We start from the raw sequence: 23,075 nt of genomic DNA on the forward strand, positions 1-23,075 counted from the left end.
TCACATGGTGGGTCACGTGGCTCCTTACAAGATCAAGAAGGAATGTTATCTTTTAAGGAGGTGTCTTGTTGCTGCTAAGGGAATGTTGCTATTTATGGTTGAGCAGCATCCTTCTGATGGGGGAGGTTTGGTCGATGCATAATGCAGATACACAATGCACAGTGGGGAGAGAGCGGAGGCCAAAGATTTTTTTTAAAATTTCTCTTGTCTTACATAAAATATGACTTTTATTTCACATTCCCAATTAAGAACTTGCAAGTGAAACCATGTACCTCAGATTGGGACTTGAACCCACGTGCCGGGACTCAAACCCAGCCTAAACCCAGATTAGGACTTGAACCCACGTGGCCGGGACTCGAACCCAGCCAAAACACATGGTCTTCCAACTGATATCACACACCTGTGTGATCAGAATTTAATGAAGCTCAGGTCCTTGATGTCTCATGGCAGAAAGAATTCAGTGAGAGACCAAGTGATAGGTAAGAAGTAGATTTATTTAGAGAGAAACACACTCCACAGACAGAGTGTGGGCCATCTCAGAAGGTGAGAGCAGCCCCAGGGTATGGGGTTGTCAGTTTTTATAGGGGTGGGTAATTTCATAGGCTAATGAGTGGGAGGAGTATTCCAGCTATTTCGGGAAGGGGAGGGGATTTCCAGGAACTGGGCCACCGCCCACTTTTTGATTCTTATGGTTGGCCTTGGAACTGTCATGGCGCCTGTGGGTGTGTCATTTAGCTTGCTGATGTGTTACAATGAGCTTATACCAAGGCTCAAGGTCTAGTGGAAGTCAACTTGACTTGTCATCTTGGACCCATTTGGTTCTAATCAGTTTATGTCATGTCCTCGGGCTACGTCATTCTTTCAAAGGTTGTGCCCTGCCCCCTTCCCTCCTGTTTTACAAGCATGCATAATCCCAGCTGGTATTCCCATAGGTTGCTGCTTGTCTGAGAGCTGTTTCACCTTTGAGGCACAATTTCTCCTTATCAATTTGGTAGCCTAAATCAGATATGAGATACGATCTGAACAACTTTCTGAGGGCAGTGTGGTGGATCAGAGGTGTACTGCTTCTGAGTCTAGCTCCCCAAGGAGTTACCCTTGGGTAGCTTGACGATTTTACATGTCTCGGTTTCTCCCTCTGACAGTCTAAAACTGCTGTGGATGCTCAGAGTCTAAGATGACCAGTCTTTATATCGTGTGTCCCCAGATGAGCAGTATTTACTTAATCGTTGTTGTGGGGTTCCCCTGTAGGACCGCTACAAGTCATGAGGATTGATCCTCAGACACTTCCACTAGGTTCTCAGTCACCTGAGAACACCTTGTGTCTGGAAGGAGCAGATGTCCCTTGTTTCTCAGAGCTGAATTAATTTAGTCTCTCATTTCACTAGCAAAAGTTTTGTTCAGACCATGTATCAAGTTTTTTTTTTTTTTTCCAGTTTAGGCCAAATTTAATAAAAACTCAGCCACCTATGTTTCCCTGGGCCTCCTGCCCTGATTCCCCTAGGTCCCTGCCTAGGAAATGCACCAGTACCCCTTAAGACTCCAAGTCTTAAGTGAAAACAGCTTGAATAAAATTTTGGGGATCATCACTTAAAAGCGTCGGTTTGGCTTAGACTTCAGGTGTCCTCTAGGGGGTATCTCTGATATCCTGCCAACTATACCATGCGTATATTGATGAAAAAAATTAATCAATAGTCGATCTAAGAAAGAAAGAAAAAATTTTATTCAAGCCAACCTGAGGATTATAACCCAGGAGGGTCTCTCAGAAAGCTCTGAAGACTATTCTGCCTTTTAGAGGTCAAAGCACAGTTATATGTTTTTGAAACAAAGGCTTATATGTCAAATGATGTAATTATTGACAGTTCACACAATCCAGATCCACAGTAAAAAGCATGGGTCATGGGTCATTATGGCCCCTTACAAGATTAAGAAGGAAGGTTATCTCCTAAGGGGTGTGACCTTTTATGAGATTAGGAAGGAATGTTAGGCAATTCCCTGGTGGTCCAGTGGTTAGGACTCTGTGCTTCCACTGCAGGGGGCACGGGTTCGACACCTGGTCAGGGAACTGAGATCCCGCATGCCACGTGGCATGGCAAAAAAAAAAAAAAGAAATGTTATCTCGTAAGGAGGTCTGGTTAATGCAGATGTACAATACACACTAAAGTGGAGGGAAGAGACCCAAACAGGCAGAGAAAAAGATTTGTTTAAATTTTGTTTTGCCATGAAATATGAACTTTATTTCATCATTCTCAATTTAACTCAGTCTTGTTCTACATTCTCTATTTGTCAACCTGTCTCTCTGACTGTCTCTCTTTCTAAGTCCCTCTCTCTAGTCAGTCTGTTTTTCAGTCTCTCTTACTGTGTGGTCTTTCCTCTCTGTAGGAACCCCTAGTTTCTTTCCAGATCAGCTTTCTCTGCTCCCCAGGGTTCATAGAAGTGGTGGCCATCTCTTAAAGCTAATGAAGAGCGCTAACCTAAGCCCGGGTTCCTTGGAGATTCTGATTGGCTCATTTTGAATTGGGGCTGTACCTCTAGTTCAAACAACTGTGGCCATAGTGGGGAATGGAGTATAAAGGGCAGTCCTATGATACAGTCATAGTTGCTGGGGAGGTGGCACAATTCTCAGAGGAAAGGGATCTTGGAGAGTTGGGGAGACGCCCCTGAGAGGTGAATACTTTCAGTGGGACAGTGAGCAGATCACTGTGGGTGTACGGTCGGGCCATTCAAGATGGGTGTTCTCTTGGTTTCTGTACATCCCCTGCTCAACCAGGACCTGCTTCACTCACATGACCATCCAATTGTCTTAATTATAGGACTTAATTAGTAACTATCTACGTGCTTGCCCCCTGCCCCAGCCGCTGGTTTCCTTGGTAACTGATGAGTCAACCTGACTTCAATTCCCCCTATAAATGTCAGCTTACTTCTCCCCCAGCTAGCGAAGATTGCTGCCATGTCTTTCCTGCTGTCTGCCATGGGGTGTCTCTCCAGCACCTTTTGTTTTGTTTCTTTAATAAATTTATTTATTCATTTTTGGCTGCGTTTGGTCTTTGTTGCTGCTCGCAGGCTTTCTCTGGATGTGGCAAGCAGGGGCTCTAGGCGCGTGAGCTTCAGTAGTTGTGGCTCGTGGGCTTTAGAGCACAGGCTCAGTAGTTGTGGCGCATGGGCTTAGTTGCTCTGCGGCATGTGGGATCTTCCCAGACCAGGGATCAAACCCGTGTATCCTGCATTGGCAGGCGGATTCTTAACCTCTACGCCACCAGGGAAGTCCCGTACCTTTTGTTTTGGACGTGTAAGATCCCCTGTCCAATAAACCATTAATGTCTGGCTGTCTCCGAGCTCTTTGGTCTGGAGGCTGGGCTACCACAACGCTTGTAAGGCCTGCAGCGTGCAGTCCAACAGTGGGTTTACTGGGAGTTTAGAGTTTTCAATTTCCAAACATCAGGGGACTTTAAATACATCGAATGAGATCTGTGTGGTATCAATTCTTTGAAATCTGTTGTGTATTACTTCGTGATCTAGTACTTGGTCAGTTTTTGTAGTTTCTATGTGCAATTTAAAAAAAAAGTATATTCTCTAATCATTGGGTGCAGGTCTCCATACAGGACCATTGACTTATACTTTTTAATTGTTTAGTTCCATAAATGAGGAGTGTGTTGAAATCATCCACTAAATGATGTGCTTGTCAATTTCTCCCTGTGTTCTTCAATTTTGGCTTTACATATTTTGAGGCTATGTTAATAGATGCCTATTATGTATTGAATTTTCATGCCTGCTTGTGAGTTGAATCTTTTATCAATATGTAGTTATGTTCTTTGTTCCTATAACGCTTTTTTTGTCTTAAAGTTTATTTTGTCTAATAATATAGCTCCCAACTCCCTTTTTGGTTAGTATTTGCTCAGTATGTCTTTTCTATCTTTTTACTTTTAAGCTTATGTGTCTTGTTTAAAGATGTGTTTCTTGTAAACAGCATTATAGCTGGATTTTAGTTTATTTTATTCAATCTAACAATGTCTTTTAACTGCGAGTCTAGTAAGTACATATGGTGATTACAGTTATATTTGGACTTCTTTTTACCATCTTACCTAGTGGGTTTTTTTTTTAAATCACTTTTATTGTCAGCTTTTGGATTGAGTAATATTTTTCTTATTCCATTTTTTCCCTCATATTGACTTAGAAGTTTTATACCTTTTCTATTCTTTTAGTGCTTTCTCTTTTTAAAATACATTTATTTATTTATTTATTTATTTATTTATGGCTGTGTTGGGACTTTGTTTTGGTGCACAGGCTTCTCATTGCGATGGCTTCTCTTGTTGCGGAGCACGGGCTCTAGGCATGCGGGCTTCAGTAGTTGTGGCACGTGGGCTCAGTAGTTGTGGCTCACGGGTTTAGTTGCTCCACGGCATGTGGGATCTTCCCAGACCAGGGCTCAAACCCGTGTCCCCTGCATTGGCAGGCTGATTCTTAACCACTACGCCAACAGGGAAGTCCTGATTTTTATTATACATATTGATTTTAACAAAATCAAAGTTAAACAGTATCTTCGCCCCTCAAACAATATTTTAATTCCTTTTTATTTGCCCTTCAAAATATTTATTTTATTAAAAAAATTTATCATTTTATACAATGTTTGTTTAAATTTATTTGCATGTTTACCACCTCAGATCTTGCTTTTAAAGTCATTTTTCTTCTTCCTGAAGAATATCTTTTAGAAATTATTTTAGTGAAGATCTGTTGTTGGTAGAACTATCAGGTTTTTTAAATTGAAATTTAATTCACATACCGTAAAATTCACAATTTTTTAAAGTATACAATTTAATGGCTTTTAGTATATTTTAGTATATTCACACCATTACTTTCTAATTCCAGAACATTTTCATCCCAGAGAGAAACCCCATACTCATTAGTAGTCACTCCCTGACCCTCGTCCCCTAAGGCCCTGGCAACTACTTTGTCTTTATGGATTAGCCTATTCTGAACATTTCATATAAATGCAGTCCAACAATATGCACTTGTCTCTTTCACTTAGCATGTTTTCAAGGTTCAGCCATATTGTAGCATGTATCAATATGCCATTACTTTTTATGACTGAATAGTATTTCATTGTATGGCTATACCACCATTTATCTATTAATCAGTTGATTAATATTTGGGTTGTGTCCATTTTTTGCCTATTTTGAATAATGTTGCTATGAACACTCCTGTACAAGTTTTTGTATGAACATATCTTTTCAATTCTCTTAGGTATATACCCAGGAGTAGAAGTTCTGAGTCATGTAGTATTTCTTTTTTTTTTTTTCATAAATTTATTTATTTATTTATTGGCTGCGTTTGGGTCTTCGTTGCTGCGTGCAGGCTTTCTCTAGTTGTGGCTAGTGGGGCCTGTTCTTTGCTGTGGTGCGTGGGCTTCTCATTGCGGTGGCTTCTCTTATTGTGGAGCCCGGGATCTAGACACGCGGGCTTCAGTAGTTGTGGCATGCAGGCTCAGTAGTTGTGGCTCATGGGCTCTAGAGCGCAGGCTCAGTAGTTGTGGCACATGGGCTTAGTTGCTCCACGGCATGTGGGATCTTCCCAGACCAGGGCTCGAACCCGTGTCCCCGGCATTGGCAGGCGGATTCTTCACCACTGTGCCACCAGGGAAGTCCTCATGTAGTATTTCTGTGTTTAACTTTTGAGGAACTGCCAAATTGTTTTCCACAGCAGCTGCATCATTTTACATTCCCACCAGCACTGTATGAGGGTTCTAATTTCTGTACATCCTTGCCACCACTTGGGTGTTTTCTGCTTTTTTTGATTTATAGCCATCTAGTGAGTGTGAAGTGGTATCTCATTGTGGTTTTGATTTGCATTTTCCTAATGGCTAGTTATGTTGAGCATCTTTTTACATACTTATTTCTTTTTACTTATTATTTATTTTATATACTTACATACTCATTTGTATATCTTCTCTGGAGAAATGTCTATTCAAATTCTTTGCTCATTGTCTTATCTGTTTGAGCTGCTACAACAATACTATCAAAGACTGAGTGGCTTATAAACAATAGAAATGTATTTCTTATAGTTCTGAAGGTTGGGAAGTCCAAGATGAAGGTGCTGATATATTTGGTGTCTGGTGAGGGTCCACTTCCTTGTTCAAAAGGGCAAGAGTGCTCTCTGGGGCCTATTTTATAAAGGCACTAATCCCATTAATGAGGGCTCTACCCTTATGACCTAATCACTTCCCAAATGCTCCATCTCCTAATATCGTCACACTGGGGATTAGGTTTCAACATATGAATTTTGGGAGGACACAGATATTCAGTCTATAGCAACCCCTTTTAAAACTGGGTTATCTTTTTACTGTTGAGTTGTAAGAGTTCTTTGTATATTCTGAATACTAGGCCCTTATCAATACTTGATTTGCAAATATATTTTTCCCCATTCTATTGGTTGTATTTTCACTTTATTGATAGTGTCCTTTGAAGCACAAAAGATTTTAATTTTGATAAAGTCCAATTTATTTGTTTTTGGTTGCTTATGTTTTTGGTATCATATTTAAGAAACTGTTACCTAATCCAAGGTCATGAACTTATACCTAGATTCTCTTCTAAGAGTTTTATATTTTAGCATTTGCATTTAGGTCTTTGATTCATTTTGAGTAAATTTATGTATATGTATGTAGGTAGAGATCCAACTTCATTTGTATGTGGATATCCAGTTGACCCAGCATCATTTGGTGAAGATTCTTCTTTCTCGTTGACTGGGCTTGGCACTCATTGAAAATCAATTGACTGTAAAAGTGAGGGTTTGTTTCTGGACTCTCAATTCTATTCTATTGCTCGGTATATCTATTCTTATGACAGTACCACTCTGTCTTGATTACTGTAGCTTTGTAGTAAGTTTTGAAACCAAGAAGTGTGAGTCTTGCAACTTTGTTCTATCAGCTTTTATTATCTGAAAATGTCTTAATTTTGTCCTAATGCTTGAAGACAGTTTTGCCACTACACAAACACTAATTCAATTTTAGTCATATAATTTTAACAATTACATTTTTAATCTCAAAGTTTTTGTTGTTGGGGTTCTTTTTCAAAATATCTGGTCCCTTTTTTTTTTTTTCTGGCCTCACCGCGTGGCATGTGGGATCTTAGTTCCCCGACCAGGAAACTTCAGTGGAAGTGCTGAGTCTTAACCACTGGACTGCCTGGGAAGTCCCCTCTGGTCACTTTTTTTTTTTTTAAGATTTATTTATTATTTATTTATTTATTTATATTTATTTTTGGCTGTATCGGGTCTTAGTTACGTCACTCGGGATCTTCGTTGAGGCACTCGGGATCTTCGTTGAGGCACTCGGGATCTTTCGTTGCGACACTTGGGCTTCTCTCTAGTTGTAGCGTGCAGTTTTTCTCTTCTCTACTTGTGACATGCAGGCTCCAGGGCAGGTGGGCTCTGTAGTTTGCAGCATGCGGGCTCTCTAGTTGAGGCGCATGAGCTCAGTAGTTGTGGCGCGCGGGCCTAGCTGCCCTGCAGCATGTGGGATCCTAGTTTCCCGACCAGGGATTGAACCCATATCCCCTGCATTGGCAGGTGGATTCTTTACCATTGGTCCACCAGGGAACTCCCCCTTCTGGTCACTTTTGATAGCCTCCAATTGCTTGCTCATTTTAAAAACAATTCCTGAGTTTACTTTTGATTCTCTAAAACATTTATATGACAATTTTCAACCTATGTAGTAACATAAGAATTTGCCTGCATGTTCATGGAAAATTTTCTTATTTTTTTAAAGCTCAACAATGCAATAAAAAGTGTATTTCATCCAAGACAATCTAATAGTGAGTCCTGTGGGATATAGTGCGGTGGTTAAATGCATGACTATAGAACCAGGCTACCTGGGTTCAATATTGGTTCTTTTACTTACTGGCAGTGTGATCTTGGACAAGTTATCTAACCTCTGTGTGCTTTAGTTTCCTCAACTATAAACTTGAGAAAATAATATGTACCTCACGGGGCTATTTTAAGGATCAGTTGAACAAATGTATGAACACATTATATATTAGTAACTGGAGGTTTGTACCTCTTAATCCCCTTCACCTATCTTCCCTACCTCCAACCCCCTCTCCCTTCTGGTAACGAACGATTTGTTTTTTTGTTTTCTGCATCTGTGAGTCTGTCTTTTTATTGAGGTTTTTTTAAAATTTATTTGGCTGTGCCGGGTCTTAGTTGTGGCACGCGGGATCTTTTTATTTGCGGCATGCGGGATCTAGTTCCCTGATCAGGGATCGGAACCCCAGCCCCCTGCATTGGGGTCATGGAGTCTTAACCACTGGACCACCAGGGAAGTCCCTGTCTTCTTACTGAGTTCTTGCCTCCACTTCTCTGTTTCCTACTTTTTTGTCAGGCTCTCAGAGAACACTTTGGCTGTGGTTAATATGCCTGCTTCTAGCACCGCTCCCCTTTCTAATTTACTCACTTCTGGGAAGGAGATCCATATGACCAAATCAGTATTTGAAATGAGTAAATAGACACAGAATGAGATTCTGAAGGCCCAGGTATGAGCAAAGTATATGAACTTTGAATTGCCAACTTTGCAACATCTATTTTGGTGGCTCAGAAGCTTTTCTCTTCATTTCTTCTTATTGACTAATTTACCAACGGGTACTACTTTACACACACAGCCCAGTGGATGCTTGCAAGTAATAAATGATTACAACTGTTACCAAAGCATAAATATCTCTTATTGTCTAATATTATGGCTAAGGCAAATTAATTGCAAATTGTAAAGGACTTATAAACCAAGGGTTTGTATCCTCTCGCTTTCGTCTCTCTTCTTCAATTTTGCATTTGAAATCAAGTGAGCTCCTTACAGTGCTAAGGTATAATGGAATAGGGTGAGGTCGTCAACAAGTTGGCCAGAAAGCGTAACTAAAAAGGAATTTTTTACAGGCATAAAAGGAAAGCCATAAATGACAGCATTGCACAGTAAAAAAAAAAAAAAAAAAAAAAATTAAGCACCTACTGTATACTACGACTCAGAATCGTTTATTCACATTAACCCTAGGGGGTCAGGAGCACCCTGATTTATAGTTGGAAAAACAGGCTTATGAAGTTAAGTAACTTGCCAGAAGTCACACAGCTGGTGAGTGACCCAGCTAGTAGACACACAGCATTCCTTCTACCCCTGACATCTGTGCCCTGTAGAAAATACTAAACGAGCATTCCTAGCACTGTCTTCAAGATCTAGTACACCAAAAGTTCCAATGGATTAGCTTTAAGAACACTTCCCCCCATCCTACAACCCTTCTACCCCATGGATTCAAAGAGGGAAGCCATGGTGAGTTAGTGCCATCTGCTGACCATCTCCCTGAACATCAGGATGAAGGACATTCCTCTAGCTGAGGACACGGTTGGGGATGGGGGAACCTTGTGCCATCTTAGGTCACCACCCCCCACTTAAGGACAGACCCAGGAGGACGGTGAGCATCTTCTTGTAGAATCCTTGGTCTCCCTACAGTACCAAGGCTGGGCAGCGATTTACTGAGGGAGAAAGTGGTGGTAATTAGAGAAAGCCTAAAATAGAGGCCTTGAGAAATAAAGGCACAGGCTTCTACCACCACAGAAAACACACCTTATTCATTTCGGCAAATAAAACTTAGCATTTCCTGATTCTAGTATTCTAGCAATAAAAATGGATTCCTGAGCCCCACTCCAGACTATTTTATCAAAACCTTCCCTGGTGGCGCAGTGGTTAAGAATCCGCCTGCCAATGCAGGAGACGGGTTCGAGCCCTGGTCCGGGAATATCCCATATGCCGCGGAGCAACTAAGCCCATGTGCCACAACTACTGAGCCTGTGCTCTAGAGCCCGCGAGCCACAGCTACTGAGCCCGCGTGCCGCAACTACTGAAGCACGCGTGCCTAGAGCTCGTGCTCCGCAACAAGAGAAGCCGCCGCAATGAGGAGCCCGCACACCGCAAGGAAGAGTAGCCCCCGCTCATCCCAACTAGAGAAAGCCCGCGCACAGCAACGAAGACCCAACACAGCCAAAAAATTAATAAATTAATAAATAAATAAATTTATATTTAAAAAAACCCTTAGGGAAAGGGCCTAGGTGTATTTTTTAAATTAATTAATTAATTAATTTTATTTTTGGCTGCGTTGGGTCTTTGTTGCTGCGCGCGGGCTTTCTCTAGTTGCGACGAGCGGGCTTCTCATTGCGGTGGCTTCTCTTGTTGCGGAGCATGGGCTCTAGGCGCGCAGGCTTCAGTAGTTGTGGCTCACAGGCTCTAGAGCGCAGGCTCAGTAGTTGTGGCGCACGGGCTTAGTTGCTCCGCGGCATGTGGGATCTTCCTGGACCAGGGCTCAAGCCCATGTCCCCTGCATTGGCAGGCAGATTCTTAACCACTGTGCCACCAGGGAAGCCCGGTGTTTGTTTTAACAAACACCCTGGGTCATCCTTAAGAGAAGGAAGGATGGGGGTAGGGGTGGTCACTGCCTTCATGAAATGGCAGCGTTTTAGTCCCTGATGTGAGATATTTCTGGGTAAGGAGTGAAGATTCTGTGAATCTCTAAAATCTTACCAGTTTTTGGAGGAAGATACAGGGAAGTAACGAAACAGTAGTGGAGATTAGGGTATGAATCCTGGTTCTGCTGTGACCTTTGGCAAGTTACTTAAACTCTTTGTGTCTTGATTTTCTCAGCTGCAAAACCAGAATGCAGATAACAGTACCTCACTGGGTTGCTGTGAGAATCAGATGAGAAGGTGGATGTGAAAGCACTTTGTAAAGTTCTATACAATGTTCTCAGTATTACTTTGAGTCTCATACTACTTACAGACATGAGCCTTCTTTTTTTTTTTTTGGTCCTTATCTTTTAAAATATAGATGTTGAGTTCCTGTTATGTGTCTGGCAGGATCAATGTCTGCTGGTCTGAAGAATCAGTGTTCAGCCATGAAAAAGAAATGTCTTTATTCAGAAGATACAGTGATTCCCAACAGAATGATGACTCTCTTAAGAGGCTGTATGAGAATCTCTGGTGGAGGAGAAGGTAAGAGTTTTTCTGTTTATCAAAAAGAGCCTTGGGTTAAAAAAGAAAAGATTGAAAAACACAGTTTTCAAATCAGGAGACTTGGGCTCTATTTCTCTTTGTTTCTGACTCAGTATGTGACCTTTGTCAAATCCCTGCTTTTTCATAGGCCTGTTTCCTCATGTGAAAAATCCAGTGCTAGATTGGATGACTCGCTGACTCTAACCATAAAAATATTTTTCACTTAGCAAGTCACAGTGTTTACAATCCTGGAGGTAGAATCAAGCATAAAAGGAAAAAGTTTTACATAGAGTGGAGACATAAAATGTTATGTACTTTTAGTTATGTAGTTCACAAAAGGTAAATAACTCAAGAAGTCAACTCAAGTGAAACTATTTGAGCTGGAAAATTGTATTTGACTTTTTATTTTTTCAGCTTTGGCAAAATTTTACTATTTCATTGCATATTTTTAGACTATTATTTGTAGTTATTATAGTCCAAGGCAAATAAATTTCCCTTTCTACAAATCTTCTACAGCTTTCAGTGTCCAGGTTTGTCCTTCATTATCCTCTTTCACATTTTGGAACAACCTAGATACTTTTTTTTTTTTTTTTTTTTTTGGCCGCGTTTGGTCTTCGTTGCTGCGTGCAGGCTTTCTCTAGTTGCGGCGGGCGGGGGCTACTCTTCGTTGCAGTGCACGGGCTTCTCATTGCAGTGGCTTCTCTTGCTGCAGAGCACAGGCTCTAGGCGCGCGGGCTTCAGTAGTCACAGTGCGTGGGCTCAGTAGTTGTGGCGCATGGGCTTTGTTGCTCCGCAGCATGTGGGATCTTCCCAGACCAGGGATAGAACCTGTGTCCCCTGTATTGGCAGGCCGATTCTTAACCATTGTGCCGCCAGGGAAGTCCCCAACCTAGAAACTTTATTTCAAGTGTAAAACTAATCTTTTCCCATTAATAAATAAGAACATATGCCATTCATTATCCTGTATTTGACTTTCTTTTCAAAGCACCATTAGCCTATCAGAAAAGAGCTGAAAGTAGGTGTGATATGGAAGTATTTTGCTCCAAAGAGCTGATAAGAACACAAGTATTTGCCGTCACTCTCCTGATAGAGGATCCATATTATCACAGGGAAAATCTCAAATGACTCTGTGCTTCCAAATTGAGAAGTTAAGGGGGGGGCCTGATAGGAACCTAACCAGAGGTTTCCCATGAAGTACCAAGTGAGAGAGAAGGGTCTTAGTATGCATCTAGAGCCTCACTGCTCTTTGCCCAGACACCAAACTCTGCTCCATCTTATGGCTACCTGCTCATACCCTGGAGCAAAGACATTGTCCCAACCTGTGAGTTTCAGGTCAGGGAATGTACACTTGTAAAATGGAACATGCTCCTTTGTCAAACAGCCACGTGGTTCCTAAAGAATGATCTTTTACATTTGAACCTTTTCTAGCACAGATGATATTTTATTTAAACGTGACACTCCTCTGTGCTCAAGTACCAAATGCAAGTCTTGGTATATCCGCATGGTATAAGTTCCCCAATTTGAATAACACTGTAAGATTTATACCATCAAAGAGCCTAGCACAAAGTTAGTGTCCCAATACAGGCTTGTTGGGTGCTGATCCTAATAATCCAGGTACATTCTGACCCACAGAGCATAGTTTGGGGGTGATGCATTGAAACTACCAAATTCATGTTGCCTGTGTGATGAAAGCATTACCAGTCTGATGCCAAAGCCACATGACCTTTGCTCACATTTGATAAAAAGTTAAACCGAGTTTTGTACACCTCCCTTTGTTTTGTACTTTCTAGGACAAAGTCTACACTCTGCTAATAGGCACCTCCTGAGAATTCCTTCTGGGACACTCAATCAGTTGGATCAACCATTGTATAAATTTGTAGAATTTGTGTCTATTAACACTTCTTTGTCAATTATAATTTGCTCTGATTTTATGTCAGATTTTCTGAAGACACCATCCCAGCTTTCTGCCAAGCTAATGTAGTTGGAAGATAATTACTTAATCAAGTATTTACTGAATTTCTACTGTGTATTCAGCCCACATTTATAATGAAATACGTGCCTTCAAAGACTCATAGTACAGTTGGGAATACAGGCTAAATACACAAAACATCAGCCCATAAATAAACTTGAATACTCAGTTGTCCTTGGAATGATAGAATATATTATGAAACAATATAAAGATATTCCTATGTCATCATACCAGTGGCACATATTTTTGTTTTACTTACTGTCTTATCTTTCCCCACTAGAATAGAAGCTCCATGAGAGAAACTTTTTTGTTTTGTTCAATGCGATTTCCTCAGTGCCTGGCATGTAATTGGTACTCAATAAGTATTTGTTGACTGAATGAGTAAGTCAAGTTTTTAGAATGGACAGAGAAAGGGAAGGCTTCATGGGGTGCCCCCAGATGAGCCTTGGCTTAACAATGCTTTTATTCAGCTTGCTTTATAGCAATCTATAGATTTTAGCAACCAACTTCTTTATTTCTATAATAAGAAGAAAATGTGTATATAATTGAAATAGAAGGTGGGGTGGAATGAAACAAATTTAAATTGGGTGTTAAGAGTCCATGTGACCTGCTTAGCTTACTGCTACAAGAAGTTTGTCCTAGAATCAGTGGTTTTCAAACATTGTTTTAAAGCAGAACAACTATATTTTCTCTTTTTTAAAAAAAATATTATTAATTTAGTCTGCGCTGGGTCTTAGTTGCAGCACGCTGGATCTTCGTTGCGGCATGCAGGATCTTTTAGTTGTGGCATGTGGGCTTGGACTTCATAGCTGCGGCATGTGGACTCTTAGCTGCGGCATGTGGACTCTTAGCTGTGGCATGCATGTGGGATCTAGTTCCTGGACCAGGGATTGAACCCGGGCCCCCTGCATTGGGAGAGTGGAGTCTTACCCACTGGACTGCCAGGGAAGTCCCACGACTATTTTTTTTTTAAAATTAATTAATTAATTAATTAATTATTTTTGGCTGTGTTGGGTCTTCGTTGCTGCACACGAGCTTTCTCTAGTTGCTGCGCGTGGGGGCTACTCTTTGTTGCGGTGCGCGGGCGGCTCATTGCGGTGGGTTCTCTTGTTGCGGAGCCTGGGCTCTAGGCGCGTAGGCGTCAGTAGTTGTGGCACTCGGGCTCAGTAGTTGTGGCGCACGGGCTTAGTTGCTCCGCGGCATGTGGGATCTTCCCGGACCAGGGCTCGAACCCGTGTCCCCTGCATTGGCAGGCGGATTCTTAACCACTGCGCCACCAGGGAAGTCCCCCACGACTATTTTTGCAAACAAAACCGCAATAAATGAAACAGATAAAACCAGAGCTGCTCTGATTGACTTTGGAGGTGGCTTGGAGGAGGATTTGGGGAGGTTCACTCTCTTAGTCCCCTAACTCCCACCAAAGAGTTTTGGCTTCTGAGGGATTCTAGGAACACAGTTTGAAAACACTGGATTGAAGGAATTTTAGAGTCTCTATTCTCTCAAAATTCTATTCATGAAGGCAGCTGAGTTAAGACCTGGGCTCCCTTCTGGTCTCTGTCACTTTAAGCTGAAGGAGTACCAGGAGTCAGCACCCGGAGAGACAAAAAAACCTATGTGGTCTGGGCCAAGGCCAATGCCCCTTCTCACGGCCAGACCAGGGGAACTAGAAGCCACATTTCTCTGATCCAAGACTGAAGAGGGCTAAATAACTGACTCTGGCTTGGGTGTCGTCGTCCCCCCACCCCCTCCGTCCCCACCCCCTCCTCCGCCAGCTCAGAACTGAAGGTATCCAAGCTCACTTGGCAATTTCTCTTGGCTTTGGAGTTTATGAGAATCTTATATACAAAGTAAATACTCTGGTGCCAACCCAGACGGGAAAAGAGTATGATTCATTTGTCACCATCCTGCACTTTGTCAGCTTTATTTTGGGCTGCGTTGGGTCTTCGTTGTGGGCTTTCTCTAGTTGTGGCAAGAGGGGGCTACTCTTAGTTGCCGTGCACGGGCTTCTCTCGTTGCGGAGCATGGGTCTCTAGGCTTCAGTAGTTGTGGCTCGCAGGCTCTAGAGTGCAGGCTCAGTAGTTGTGGTGCACAGGGTTAGTTGCTCTGCAGCATGTGGGATCTTCCCGGCCCAGGGCTTGAACCCGTGTCCCCTGCATTGGCAGGTAGATTCTTAACCACTGCGCCACCAGGGAAGCCCTGATCTGCTTTAGATATCTAGAGAGGAACCAGCCAAACAGAGGTCTAAGAGTAACAGGAGAGAGATTCATGAAGTAACTAGTTACCAGGGTGTGCTCAGGTTTAAGGGAACGGACAAAGGATTGTAAAGCACCCAGGGACTAGCAACGGCCTGAAGAGTCATCACCACTAGGCTTGAAAAAACAACGAAAGAGAGCTGTCATCCGACAGTTGTTGCTTGAGGAACTTGGTAAAAAATACCACCACTTCCATGTTGCAAGTCAGGAAACCAAAGATAAGGAAAAGATAAGGAACACAGGATGGGGAACCCCCGAAGGGAGGAACTTATCGACTCTTAAAGAATCGGCGGCTTTCTAGACTCCTCCTGCGGCCGGCTAAGCCACCGGTCTCACTTTGACCTTCCCAGCCACCAGTAGAAAATGACCAGTTTACTCTTACGAGCTGGGACTACAACTCCCGGCATGCATCTCTCCGCTACGAACGCAAACTTTTCAACGCTAGGATAAAGCGACTTCCGGAAGAATTGTGGGTCGGGACTTGTAGTTCCCCATCGGGGAGGGGGGGGGTCGGCCTTCTGCCGTAGCGTGCTCATTGGCGCCCAGGTCACCGCCCCCTTCCCCTCGCCTACGTCGGTGTCACACGCACGCACGCGCGGCGCGTGCCCCCGCCCCCTCCCAAGGCCTAGGACGCAGGCGCGCGCAAGCCCCCCTGGGCCCGGTAGGCTGGCAGGGTACGGGGGGAGGAGAAGGGGGAGGGGAGGGGAGGGGGGTGTTAGGTGTCTATTCAGTAGACGGCTGTGGGGCACTAAGAGTGCGAAGGCACTGCTGCCAGGCGGGTGATCTCTGCCCTGGGCCTAGAACCGACAGGAGAGTCCGGAGCCAAGCCAGCGAACCCCGCGAGTAGCAGTCGGCCGCTGAGACCCGGAGGGCGGCAGGGGCGAAGCCCCAGCCTAGGCCCCGCGGAGATGTCGGGCTGCGGCGCTTGTACTTGCGGCGCCACAGCCGCGCGGCTCATCAGCTCCTCGCTCGCCTCCGCGCCAAGAGGTAACGAAGTAGTCCCTCACCTGAGCTCTTGACCCAGCAGTGTCCTAGCCGGCGGCGGCGGGGACCCCGGGGAGGGCGAGAGGCCTCCCCCACCCCGAGGGTGTGAGGAGGTGCTCGGTGCTTCGCCTGGCAACCCCCTCTTTCTCTGTGGCATGGGTCTCTGCCAACCTCTGGATCAGCTGGTTCTCACATTTGAAGTGCAGCCCTCGGGCTCCCCCACCCTCCCGCTTTCAGGCCCTCTGACTTTGGGCCCAGAATGTGGTCGCTTCGCTGAAACCCTGAAAGAGGCACGCAGTGCTCCGTTCGTTAAAAAGTGTCCCCAGACCCCACTCCGCAGGTGACTGCCGCCTGCCCTGGCTGCGGCTCCTCTTCCGGAGCCCGGCCGGGTTCTCCTCGGGTCTGTCGCGGGCTGCGGGAAGGGCCCGGATAAGGAGCCGCCACTGTTGGGGTCCCCCCGGGGCCGCGGGGCGCCGAGCGGGCCGTCCCGGGCGCAGGCCGCGCGGGGGCCGCGGTGTCACAGTCATTGTGCTGCCCTCACACCGGGACGTTAAGCGGACTCGCACTACTTTTCGGGGGCCGCAGCAAAGCGCCCGAGGAGATGAAAATTCCCGCAGAAATTGTTTCTGAAGGGCTTAGGTGTCTCAGGAGTCAGTTGTTCGCCGGATTTCCTAACTTGACAGTCCCAAGTAGTTTTTTAAGGGTGGCGCTTGTTTACCGTTTCTTTCTGTTTATCAGGAGCTGTGAAAGAGTGGCAACCCCAGCCAAGAGATTCCGGAAAAGAAACCATTTTTCTCTTCCCGAAATCTATGAATAGCAGACAAAGAGGCTATATCCTGTTATAATCACTAACTTCTAGACAAATTCGTTTTATTTTGGATTATCAGTTTATGATCTTTGGATTAGGAAAAAAAAACAGCCCCCTTTTCCGAATTTTTAGCTTCACTGTAAAATCCTTACAGTTTGCTAAATGTTTATTTTCCAACAGTTTATTTAATAGAGGGATTCAATGAGGTTGTGTGGGTAGAAGCATTTTGTAAAATGGTACATAAATGTAAAGGAGTGAATTTAGTCCCAGGACACTGTTAATCCTGAACAAGTAGACATCCCTATTCCAGGAATATGAGTTGCAAACACTCGAAAGTGACAGATATTTAAATTCATTTATTTGACAAATTTGTTGAGGGCTTACTATGTGTCAGGCCCTGCTTTGGTGCTGGAGATGGAGGGGTGAATAAGTCCTCATCTTCGAGTTTAGAGGAATAGACAAAGAATAATATTGTTTCTGGGCCTGTATAAGGTATGTGTGTGTTTTCCTTGGGCAGGGAAGGCTTCTTTGACAACATTCTTTGTCTCTATCAATTGTCCCTGAAAACTGTGAGTTATAGGGATTGTGCAGCTATTTGTTTATTTTTCTTTTCAAAACAACAGCTGCTTTCAAAATTAAATCTATCATTAGGTAAATCATCAAAAACTAATGACTTATTTAGGAATTATCTATTTGTTTCTCAGTTAATACAAGTTTACTAGAGGTTTTCAGAAATACCAAACCATAATTTTCACTGTAAAGGAGTAAATTAAACCTAAAATATGAGACATTACCCAATATCATTATAGAATTTAATATTTTTATATGACAATGAAACAGCAAATGGTTTTCACATGGATTTAAGACTTTCCCAAAGCTAAATTGCATAAAATGTTTGTTTTCCGTGGTAGAAACTCTAAAAGTATACATAAGTCTACAAGAATATAAAGATGTATTTTTTTAAGGCCTGAAAAACCTTGAAGAGGGTTATTTTTATTTAGAATTCTTGGAAAGAGGAAGAGAGGTGAAAGAAAAATCAGAATTGAACTTTAGCTAGTTTATTATTCTTATGTACAGAGTTAAGAATTTCAGCAACATAATTTAAACAAATAAAAATAGTTTCATCAATATAGTCTTCTAACAGGAAATTTGTACAATGAATTAAGAATAAAAGGGGAGATTTCAGAGCTCCTCTGAAGTACAGTGCTATTCTCTATTTCTATTGGTTTATCTGTCATGTTAGACTTTAAAAAATTTTTTTCTTTTTAGACTTTAAAAATTTTAAATGGTAGTTTGAAAAATTAATTTGATAAATTGTCATGCTAGACACTGGATCTGTTTTCTTTTCCTGTTGGGCTATGTGTATCCAATTTAATGTGTTTCTCTTCACTATTCTCTTTGAATATGAAACCTATAGTAAAGTAAAATTTTTAAATATTTTTTCTACTTGAATTGCTGGTGGTTTCAATATTGATGTATATTTTTAAAAATGTACTTTGCATATATAACAGTCAGTTTGCATTCTAAATATATGCATTCAGAAATGTTTGATTCCATTTAAAAAATTCTGAGTGACAATACTTGGTTTGAATTTGGCTGTGAGAATTGTGTGATCCTGTGTAACTCCCTTGATTTCTGGATGCTTTCTGTTCTCGTCCATTGAAAGGGTGTCACCTCATGAGGGTATAAATGAAGATTTGAAGATGCTCAAACATGTTGGTGGGCATCCATAATTTTCATGATAGTTACATAATGTTCCTACCTTAACAGTTTTTAGCTAGATTTTAATTCCCTCCCTCCCTCCCTCTCTCTCTCTCTCTCTCTCTCTCTCTCTCTCTCTCTCTCTCTCTCTCTCTCGCCCCCTCTCTCGTAGTTAAATCCAATACAAAGTAAATAAGACAAAGTGAGTAAATGATAGAGCATCTTTATTTCTAGAATAGCACACTGTTTCCTTATCAACACTTCTCTTTTCTTGGGCATGTTCATCTTCAGACCAGCAGACTAGTAGTCTTAGTGAAAACCTATCAAACGTTTTTAAACTTGAGGAAAGCTATCATAGGAGTGATGTTATTTTTCTTTATTAAGAAGTATTCAGTATTCCTGAAGTAATAACTTGGGCATAAAATAAAAATTTGAGATGATTAAAAGCAGTAAGCATCTACTAAGTTGCCAGCATTGTTTGCGAGTTTTTGTTGAATTTTGCTTCCAATTTGTGTTGGAGGTTAGAGGACAGATGTTTAAGAGAGCATTTAACTTGATTTGCCATTTCATCAGTTGTTACACACTTAAAATATTGTCACTACAAATAGATAGTTTTAAATTTTCATTAGTTCTTTTGCTCTATTTCTAAAATGCAAATTAAAGATCGTTTAGTCTTTTAAGCTGAATCGTTTGTATGTTTTTGGAGAATGCTTAGTTCAAGATTGAATATAGGAAGTCAAGTATTTAGAAATTGAATAAATTACCCTCCAAGTTCTTAATAGCCCTAAAATCGTTGTACCTTATTCTAATATATATATTTTTAAAAAACAACTGCTCTGAAACTCAAAGCTTTATGCTTATGACAGAAGCTTTGTAACAGGTTTAACTTTTGACTGTCTTCTGTCATTGCTGCCAAGTACTCTTTCGAAATATACTTCACATAAATACTTCCCTTTTTGGCTTTTAGGGGTTTTTCACCTGGGTTCACAGGCTTCCAAAGGGCCCAGGGATAGAATTCAGAGGTTGTTTGAACTTTATTTTCACTAATCTGAGTGAAGTATAGCATTTCCTTCAATTGCGAATGTAGGCAACACACCACAGTAGTAGTAGCAATACCTGTGGATTTGTCACCAATCAAAATCACAGATATTTTCATATCACATTACACTACTGGTATCTCAAAATATTGTTTATACTTTACTACTTTGAAATCATGGTAGTTACATTAAAAGCTGTTAGATCTTATTTAATTTTGTTAGTTAAGAAGAATATTTTTAAAGAGAAAAACAAATACCGTATGCTAACACATATATATGGAATCTAAAAAAAAAAAATGGTCGTGAAGAACCTAGGGGCAAGACGGGAATAAAGACACAGACCTACTAGAGAATGGACTTGAGGATACGGGGAGGGGGAAGGGTAAGCTGGGATAAAGTGAGAGAGTGGCATGGACATATGTACACTACCAAATGTAAAATAGATAGCTAGTGGGAAGCTGCCTCAGCACAGGGAGATCAGCTTGGTGCTTTGTGACCACCTAGAGGGGTGGGATAGGGAGGGTGGGAGGGAGGGAGACGCAAGAGGGAAGAGATGTGGGGACATATGTATATGTATAACTGATTCACTTTGTTATAAAACAGAAACTGACACACCATTGTAAAGCAATTATACTCCAATAAAGATGTTAAAAAATTTTTTTAAAAAATATTTTGATAACTACTTCAGGATAATTGGTTTCCTTTGTTATGTATTTTATTCTGTACATTTAAAAACATTCTGGGGCTTCCCTGGTGGCGCAGTGGTTAGGAATCTGCCTGCCAGTGCAAGGGACACAGGTTCGTGCCCTGGTCCGGGAAGATCCCACATGCTGCGGGGCAACTAAGTCCATGCGCCACAACTACTGAGCCTGTGCTCTAGAGCCTGCGAGCCACAACTACTGAGGCCCGTGTGCCACAACTACTGAAACCCGTGCGCCTAGAGCCCGTGCTCCGCAACAAGAGAAGCCACCTCAATGAGAAGCCGCACACTGCAACAAAGAGTAGCCCCTGCTCTCAGCAACTAGAGAAAACCCGCGTGCAGCAGCGAAGACCCAATGCAGCCAAAAATTAAATAAATTAATAAATAAATAAATTTATTAAAAAAAAAACATTCTGAATAGGCTTCACCAGACTGCCAAAGGGCACAAAAAAGGGTTAAAAACTCCTGATTGGGTTGCTGCAATAATTTCTGTGAGGATTTTATATGATTGGTGAATGACTGGTCATTTAAATTGTTTTCTACAGTGGTTTTAAAAAGTGGGGTCCTCAAACCAGCAGCATCACCTGGGAACTTGTTAGAAATGCGTTCTTGGGTCCCACCTCATACCTTTTGAATCAAAACCAGGGAAGATCACCTGCAGCCTGTGTTTTAACAAGTTCTCCAGGTGATTCTAATGCATGCCCAAGTTTGAGACCCAGAGGTTTAGTATTTATAGCATCTTGTTGGTGTAGCCCTTAGATTATATCAATAGAATATTACAACAGCTCTTCAGTACCATACCATCAGGGCCAGCAAAGAAGTTCTTAAATTTAGATTTTTAAATGATATGAACATGTTTCTCAGATAGTGTTTTCTGTGGTGACTGTATGGTTGCATTGGTTTTATATGTTACTTGACAAATTATTTAAGGTGAAGGACACTTTTTCTTTCTATTCAAGTAGATTTTAAAAGGATCATGTTCATAATTTTTATCTCTCTTAAATTCCCAAACATAATTTTCTTTCAGCTTATTTTCTAATAATATTAGATATTGTAAATTGTTAAATACTATTTTAAAAGATGTACTGTAAGTGGGAAATAATACACTCTATCTGATACTTCAGGGCTAAGTTTTGTTCTAAATATCCAAGTACAAATAGCCTCACATAAAGCTTGTTACAATTGTAGTTTTCTTTGTGAATACATCATAAAGGTTCAATTAAAAAGTTACCCTTGTTACATAGATTATAATAAATTATTGTATTATGCTACCTTTCATATTAACTTATAATGGATGTTTTCAAGCACACACAAAATAGAACACTGAACCCCAAAATACCTGTCACCCAGCCTCAAGGTGCATTCAACTTTCTGCATTCTTGATTTCATCTATCCCTCTCCTCCATGACTTTTTCTAGACTTGCTTTCTGGATTGACATAGTCTTTAAATCATATTATGTCCTTGGAAAAACATTAATGTTTAGCTTAAATTTCATAAACTACCTTAGATCTCATTCTAATGAGAGAGTAATAGCTAACATAATTTACTGCAAAAAATGGAAATGTTACACTTGAGAAAATGTGAAATGTCTTTTGAAGATGTTTCTTAGAAGGAAAACATCAAATGTAGTTTTTTTTTTTTTTTCCCTCATTAATAGTCGAGCTTAATAGTGTTAAGCAAAATTTTACACTCTTTGGGTTAGGGACTGGGATGTCATAATCCTTTTTTGGTGTTCTTTGTGAATTTATATAGAAATGAGAAAATTTGTTTCCTCTTACTTGTATCTTTCCTGAGTAGTTTGGTGGGTTCATTTTTGTACTTCGTGGAACTGGAGATGGCCTATGGTGATAAGTAAAGAAACTAGTTCTAACAGTAAAGAAACTAGTTCTAACAGTGTACAAAATTGTGTTGGAAAATGGGAGTCGTTAAAAAAACAGTTATATAATTAAGCAATTGGTTTTGAATTGTTTGACGTACATAATTTTAAACCAGTTTTTGCATTTGGATACAATATATACACGTGTGCATGATCTTTTAAAAGCCCTAACAGGTGTGGGAATGAAAATTTAAGTCCTGAGTTGCGAATTTTGCAGGGAATAAAATGAGGGAGGGAAAATCAGTTTCTTAAATTTATCTAAGTGTTAACCCCTTGGTTGTTTATTACCTCCTAATAGCACTCTGCTGGGAAACTTCCTTCTTGGGGATTCATTAATGTACATTATAGCTTATGCAAGATTCTGAATAGCTCTAGGGTACTGAAGTCTATGGAATTTTGTTTAACCTATTGTATGACCATTCAGTTTTCTTGTGTAGGGAACAGTCTTTTAAAGACCAGCTTGGGAAATGCTGCCTTATGGGAGTATGGCTCTTTTGCCATTGACTATAATTTATTCGGAGGGCTGTTTTGTATTTATATGCAAAAAAGCAGGAGTCAGCAAACAATGGCCCCATGGAACAAATCCAGCCACACCCATTTGTTTACATATTGTTTACACTTACTTTCACGTTACAGGGAGAATTAATGAGATTGAGAATACATGTATGGCCCACAAAGCTGAAAATACTTACTATCCTCGTCTTTTACAGAAAAAGTTTGCCAAATAAGTCAGT

The 23,075-nt window shown here is 41.5% G+C and overlaps 1 protein-coding gene across 2 annotated transcripts in view; it reads left to right on the top strand.

Moving 5' to 3' along the window:
* Positions 1 to 15,952: 15,952 nt before the first annotated feature.
* Positions 15,953 to 23,075, top strand: part of CLPX (caseinolytic mitochondrial matrix peptidase chaperone subunit X) — a 36,110-nt gene continuing 28,987 nt past the window's right edge. For both annotated transcript variants that reach the window (XM_061182015.1, XM_061182017.1), the window contains exon 1: positions 15,953 to 16,221. In XM_061182015.1, coding sequence (XP_061037998.1) covers positions 16,143 to 16,221 — 79 coding nt within the window. In that variant the 5' untranslated portion in view covers positions 15,953 to 16,142. The remainder of the gene's footprint in view (positions 16,222 to 23,075) is intronic.

The sequence above is a fragment of the Eubalaena glacialis genome, chromosome 2 (assembly GCF_028564815.1).
Source record: "Eubalaena glacialis isolate mEubGla1 chromosome 2, mEubGla1.1.hap2.+ XY, whole genome shotgun sequence".
NCBI classification, from domain to species: domain Eukaryota; kingdom Metazoa; phylum Chordata; class Mammalia; order Artiodactyla; family Balaenidae; genus Eubalaena; species Eubalaena glacialis.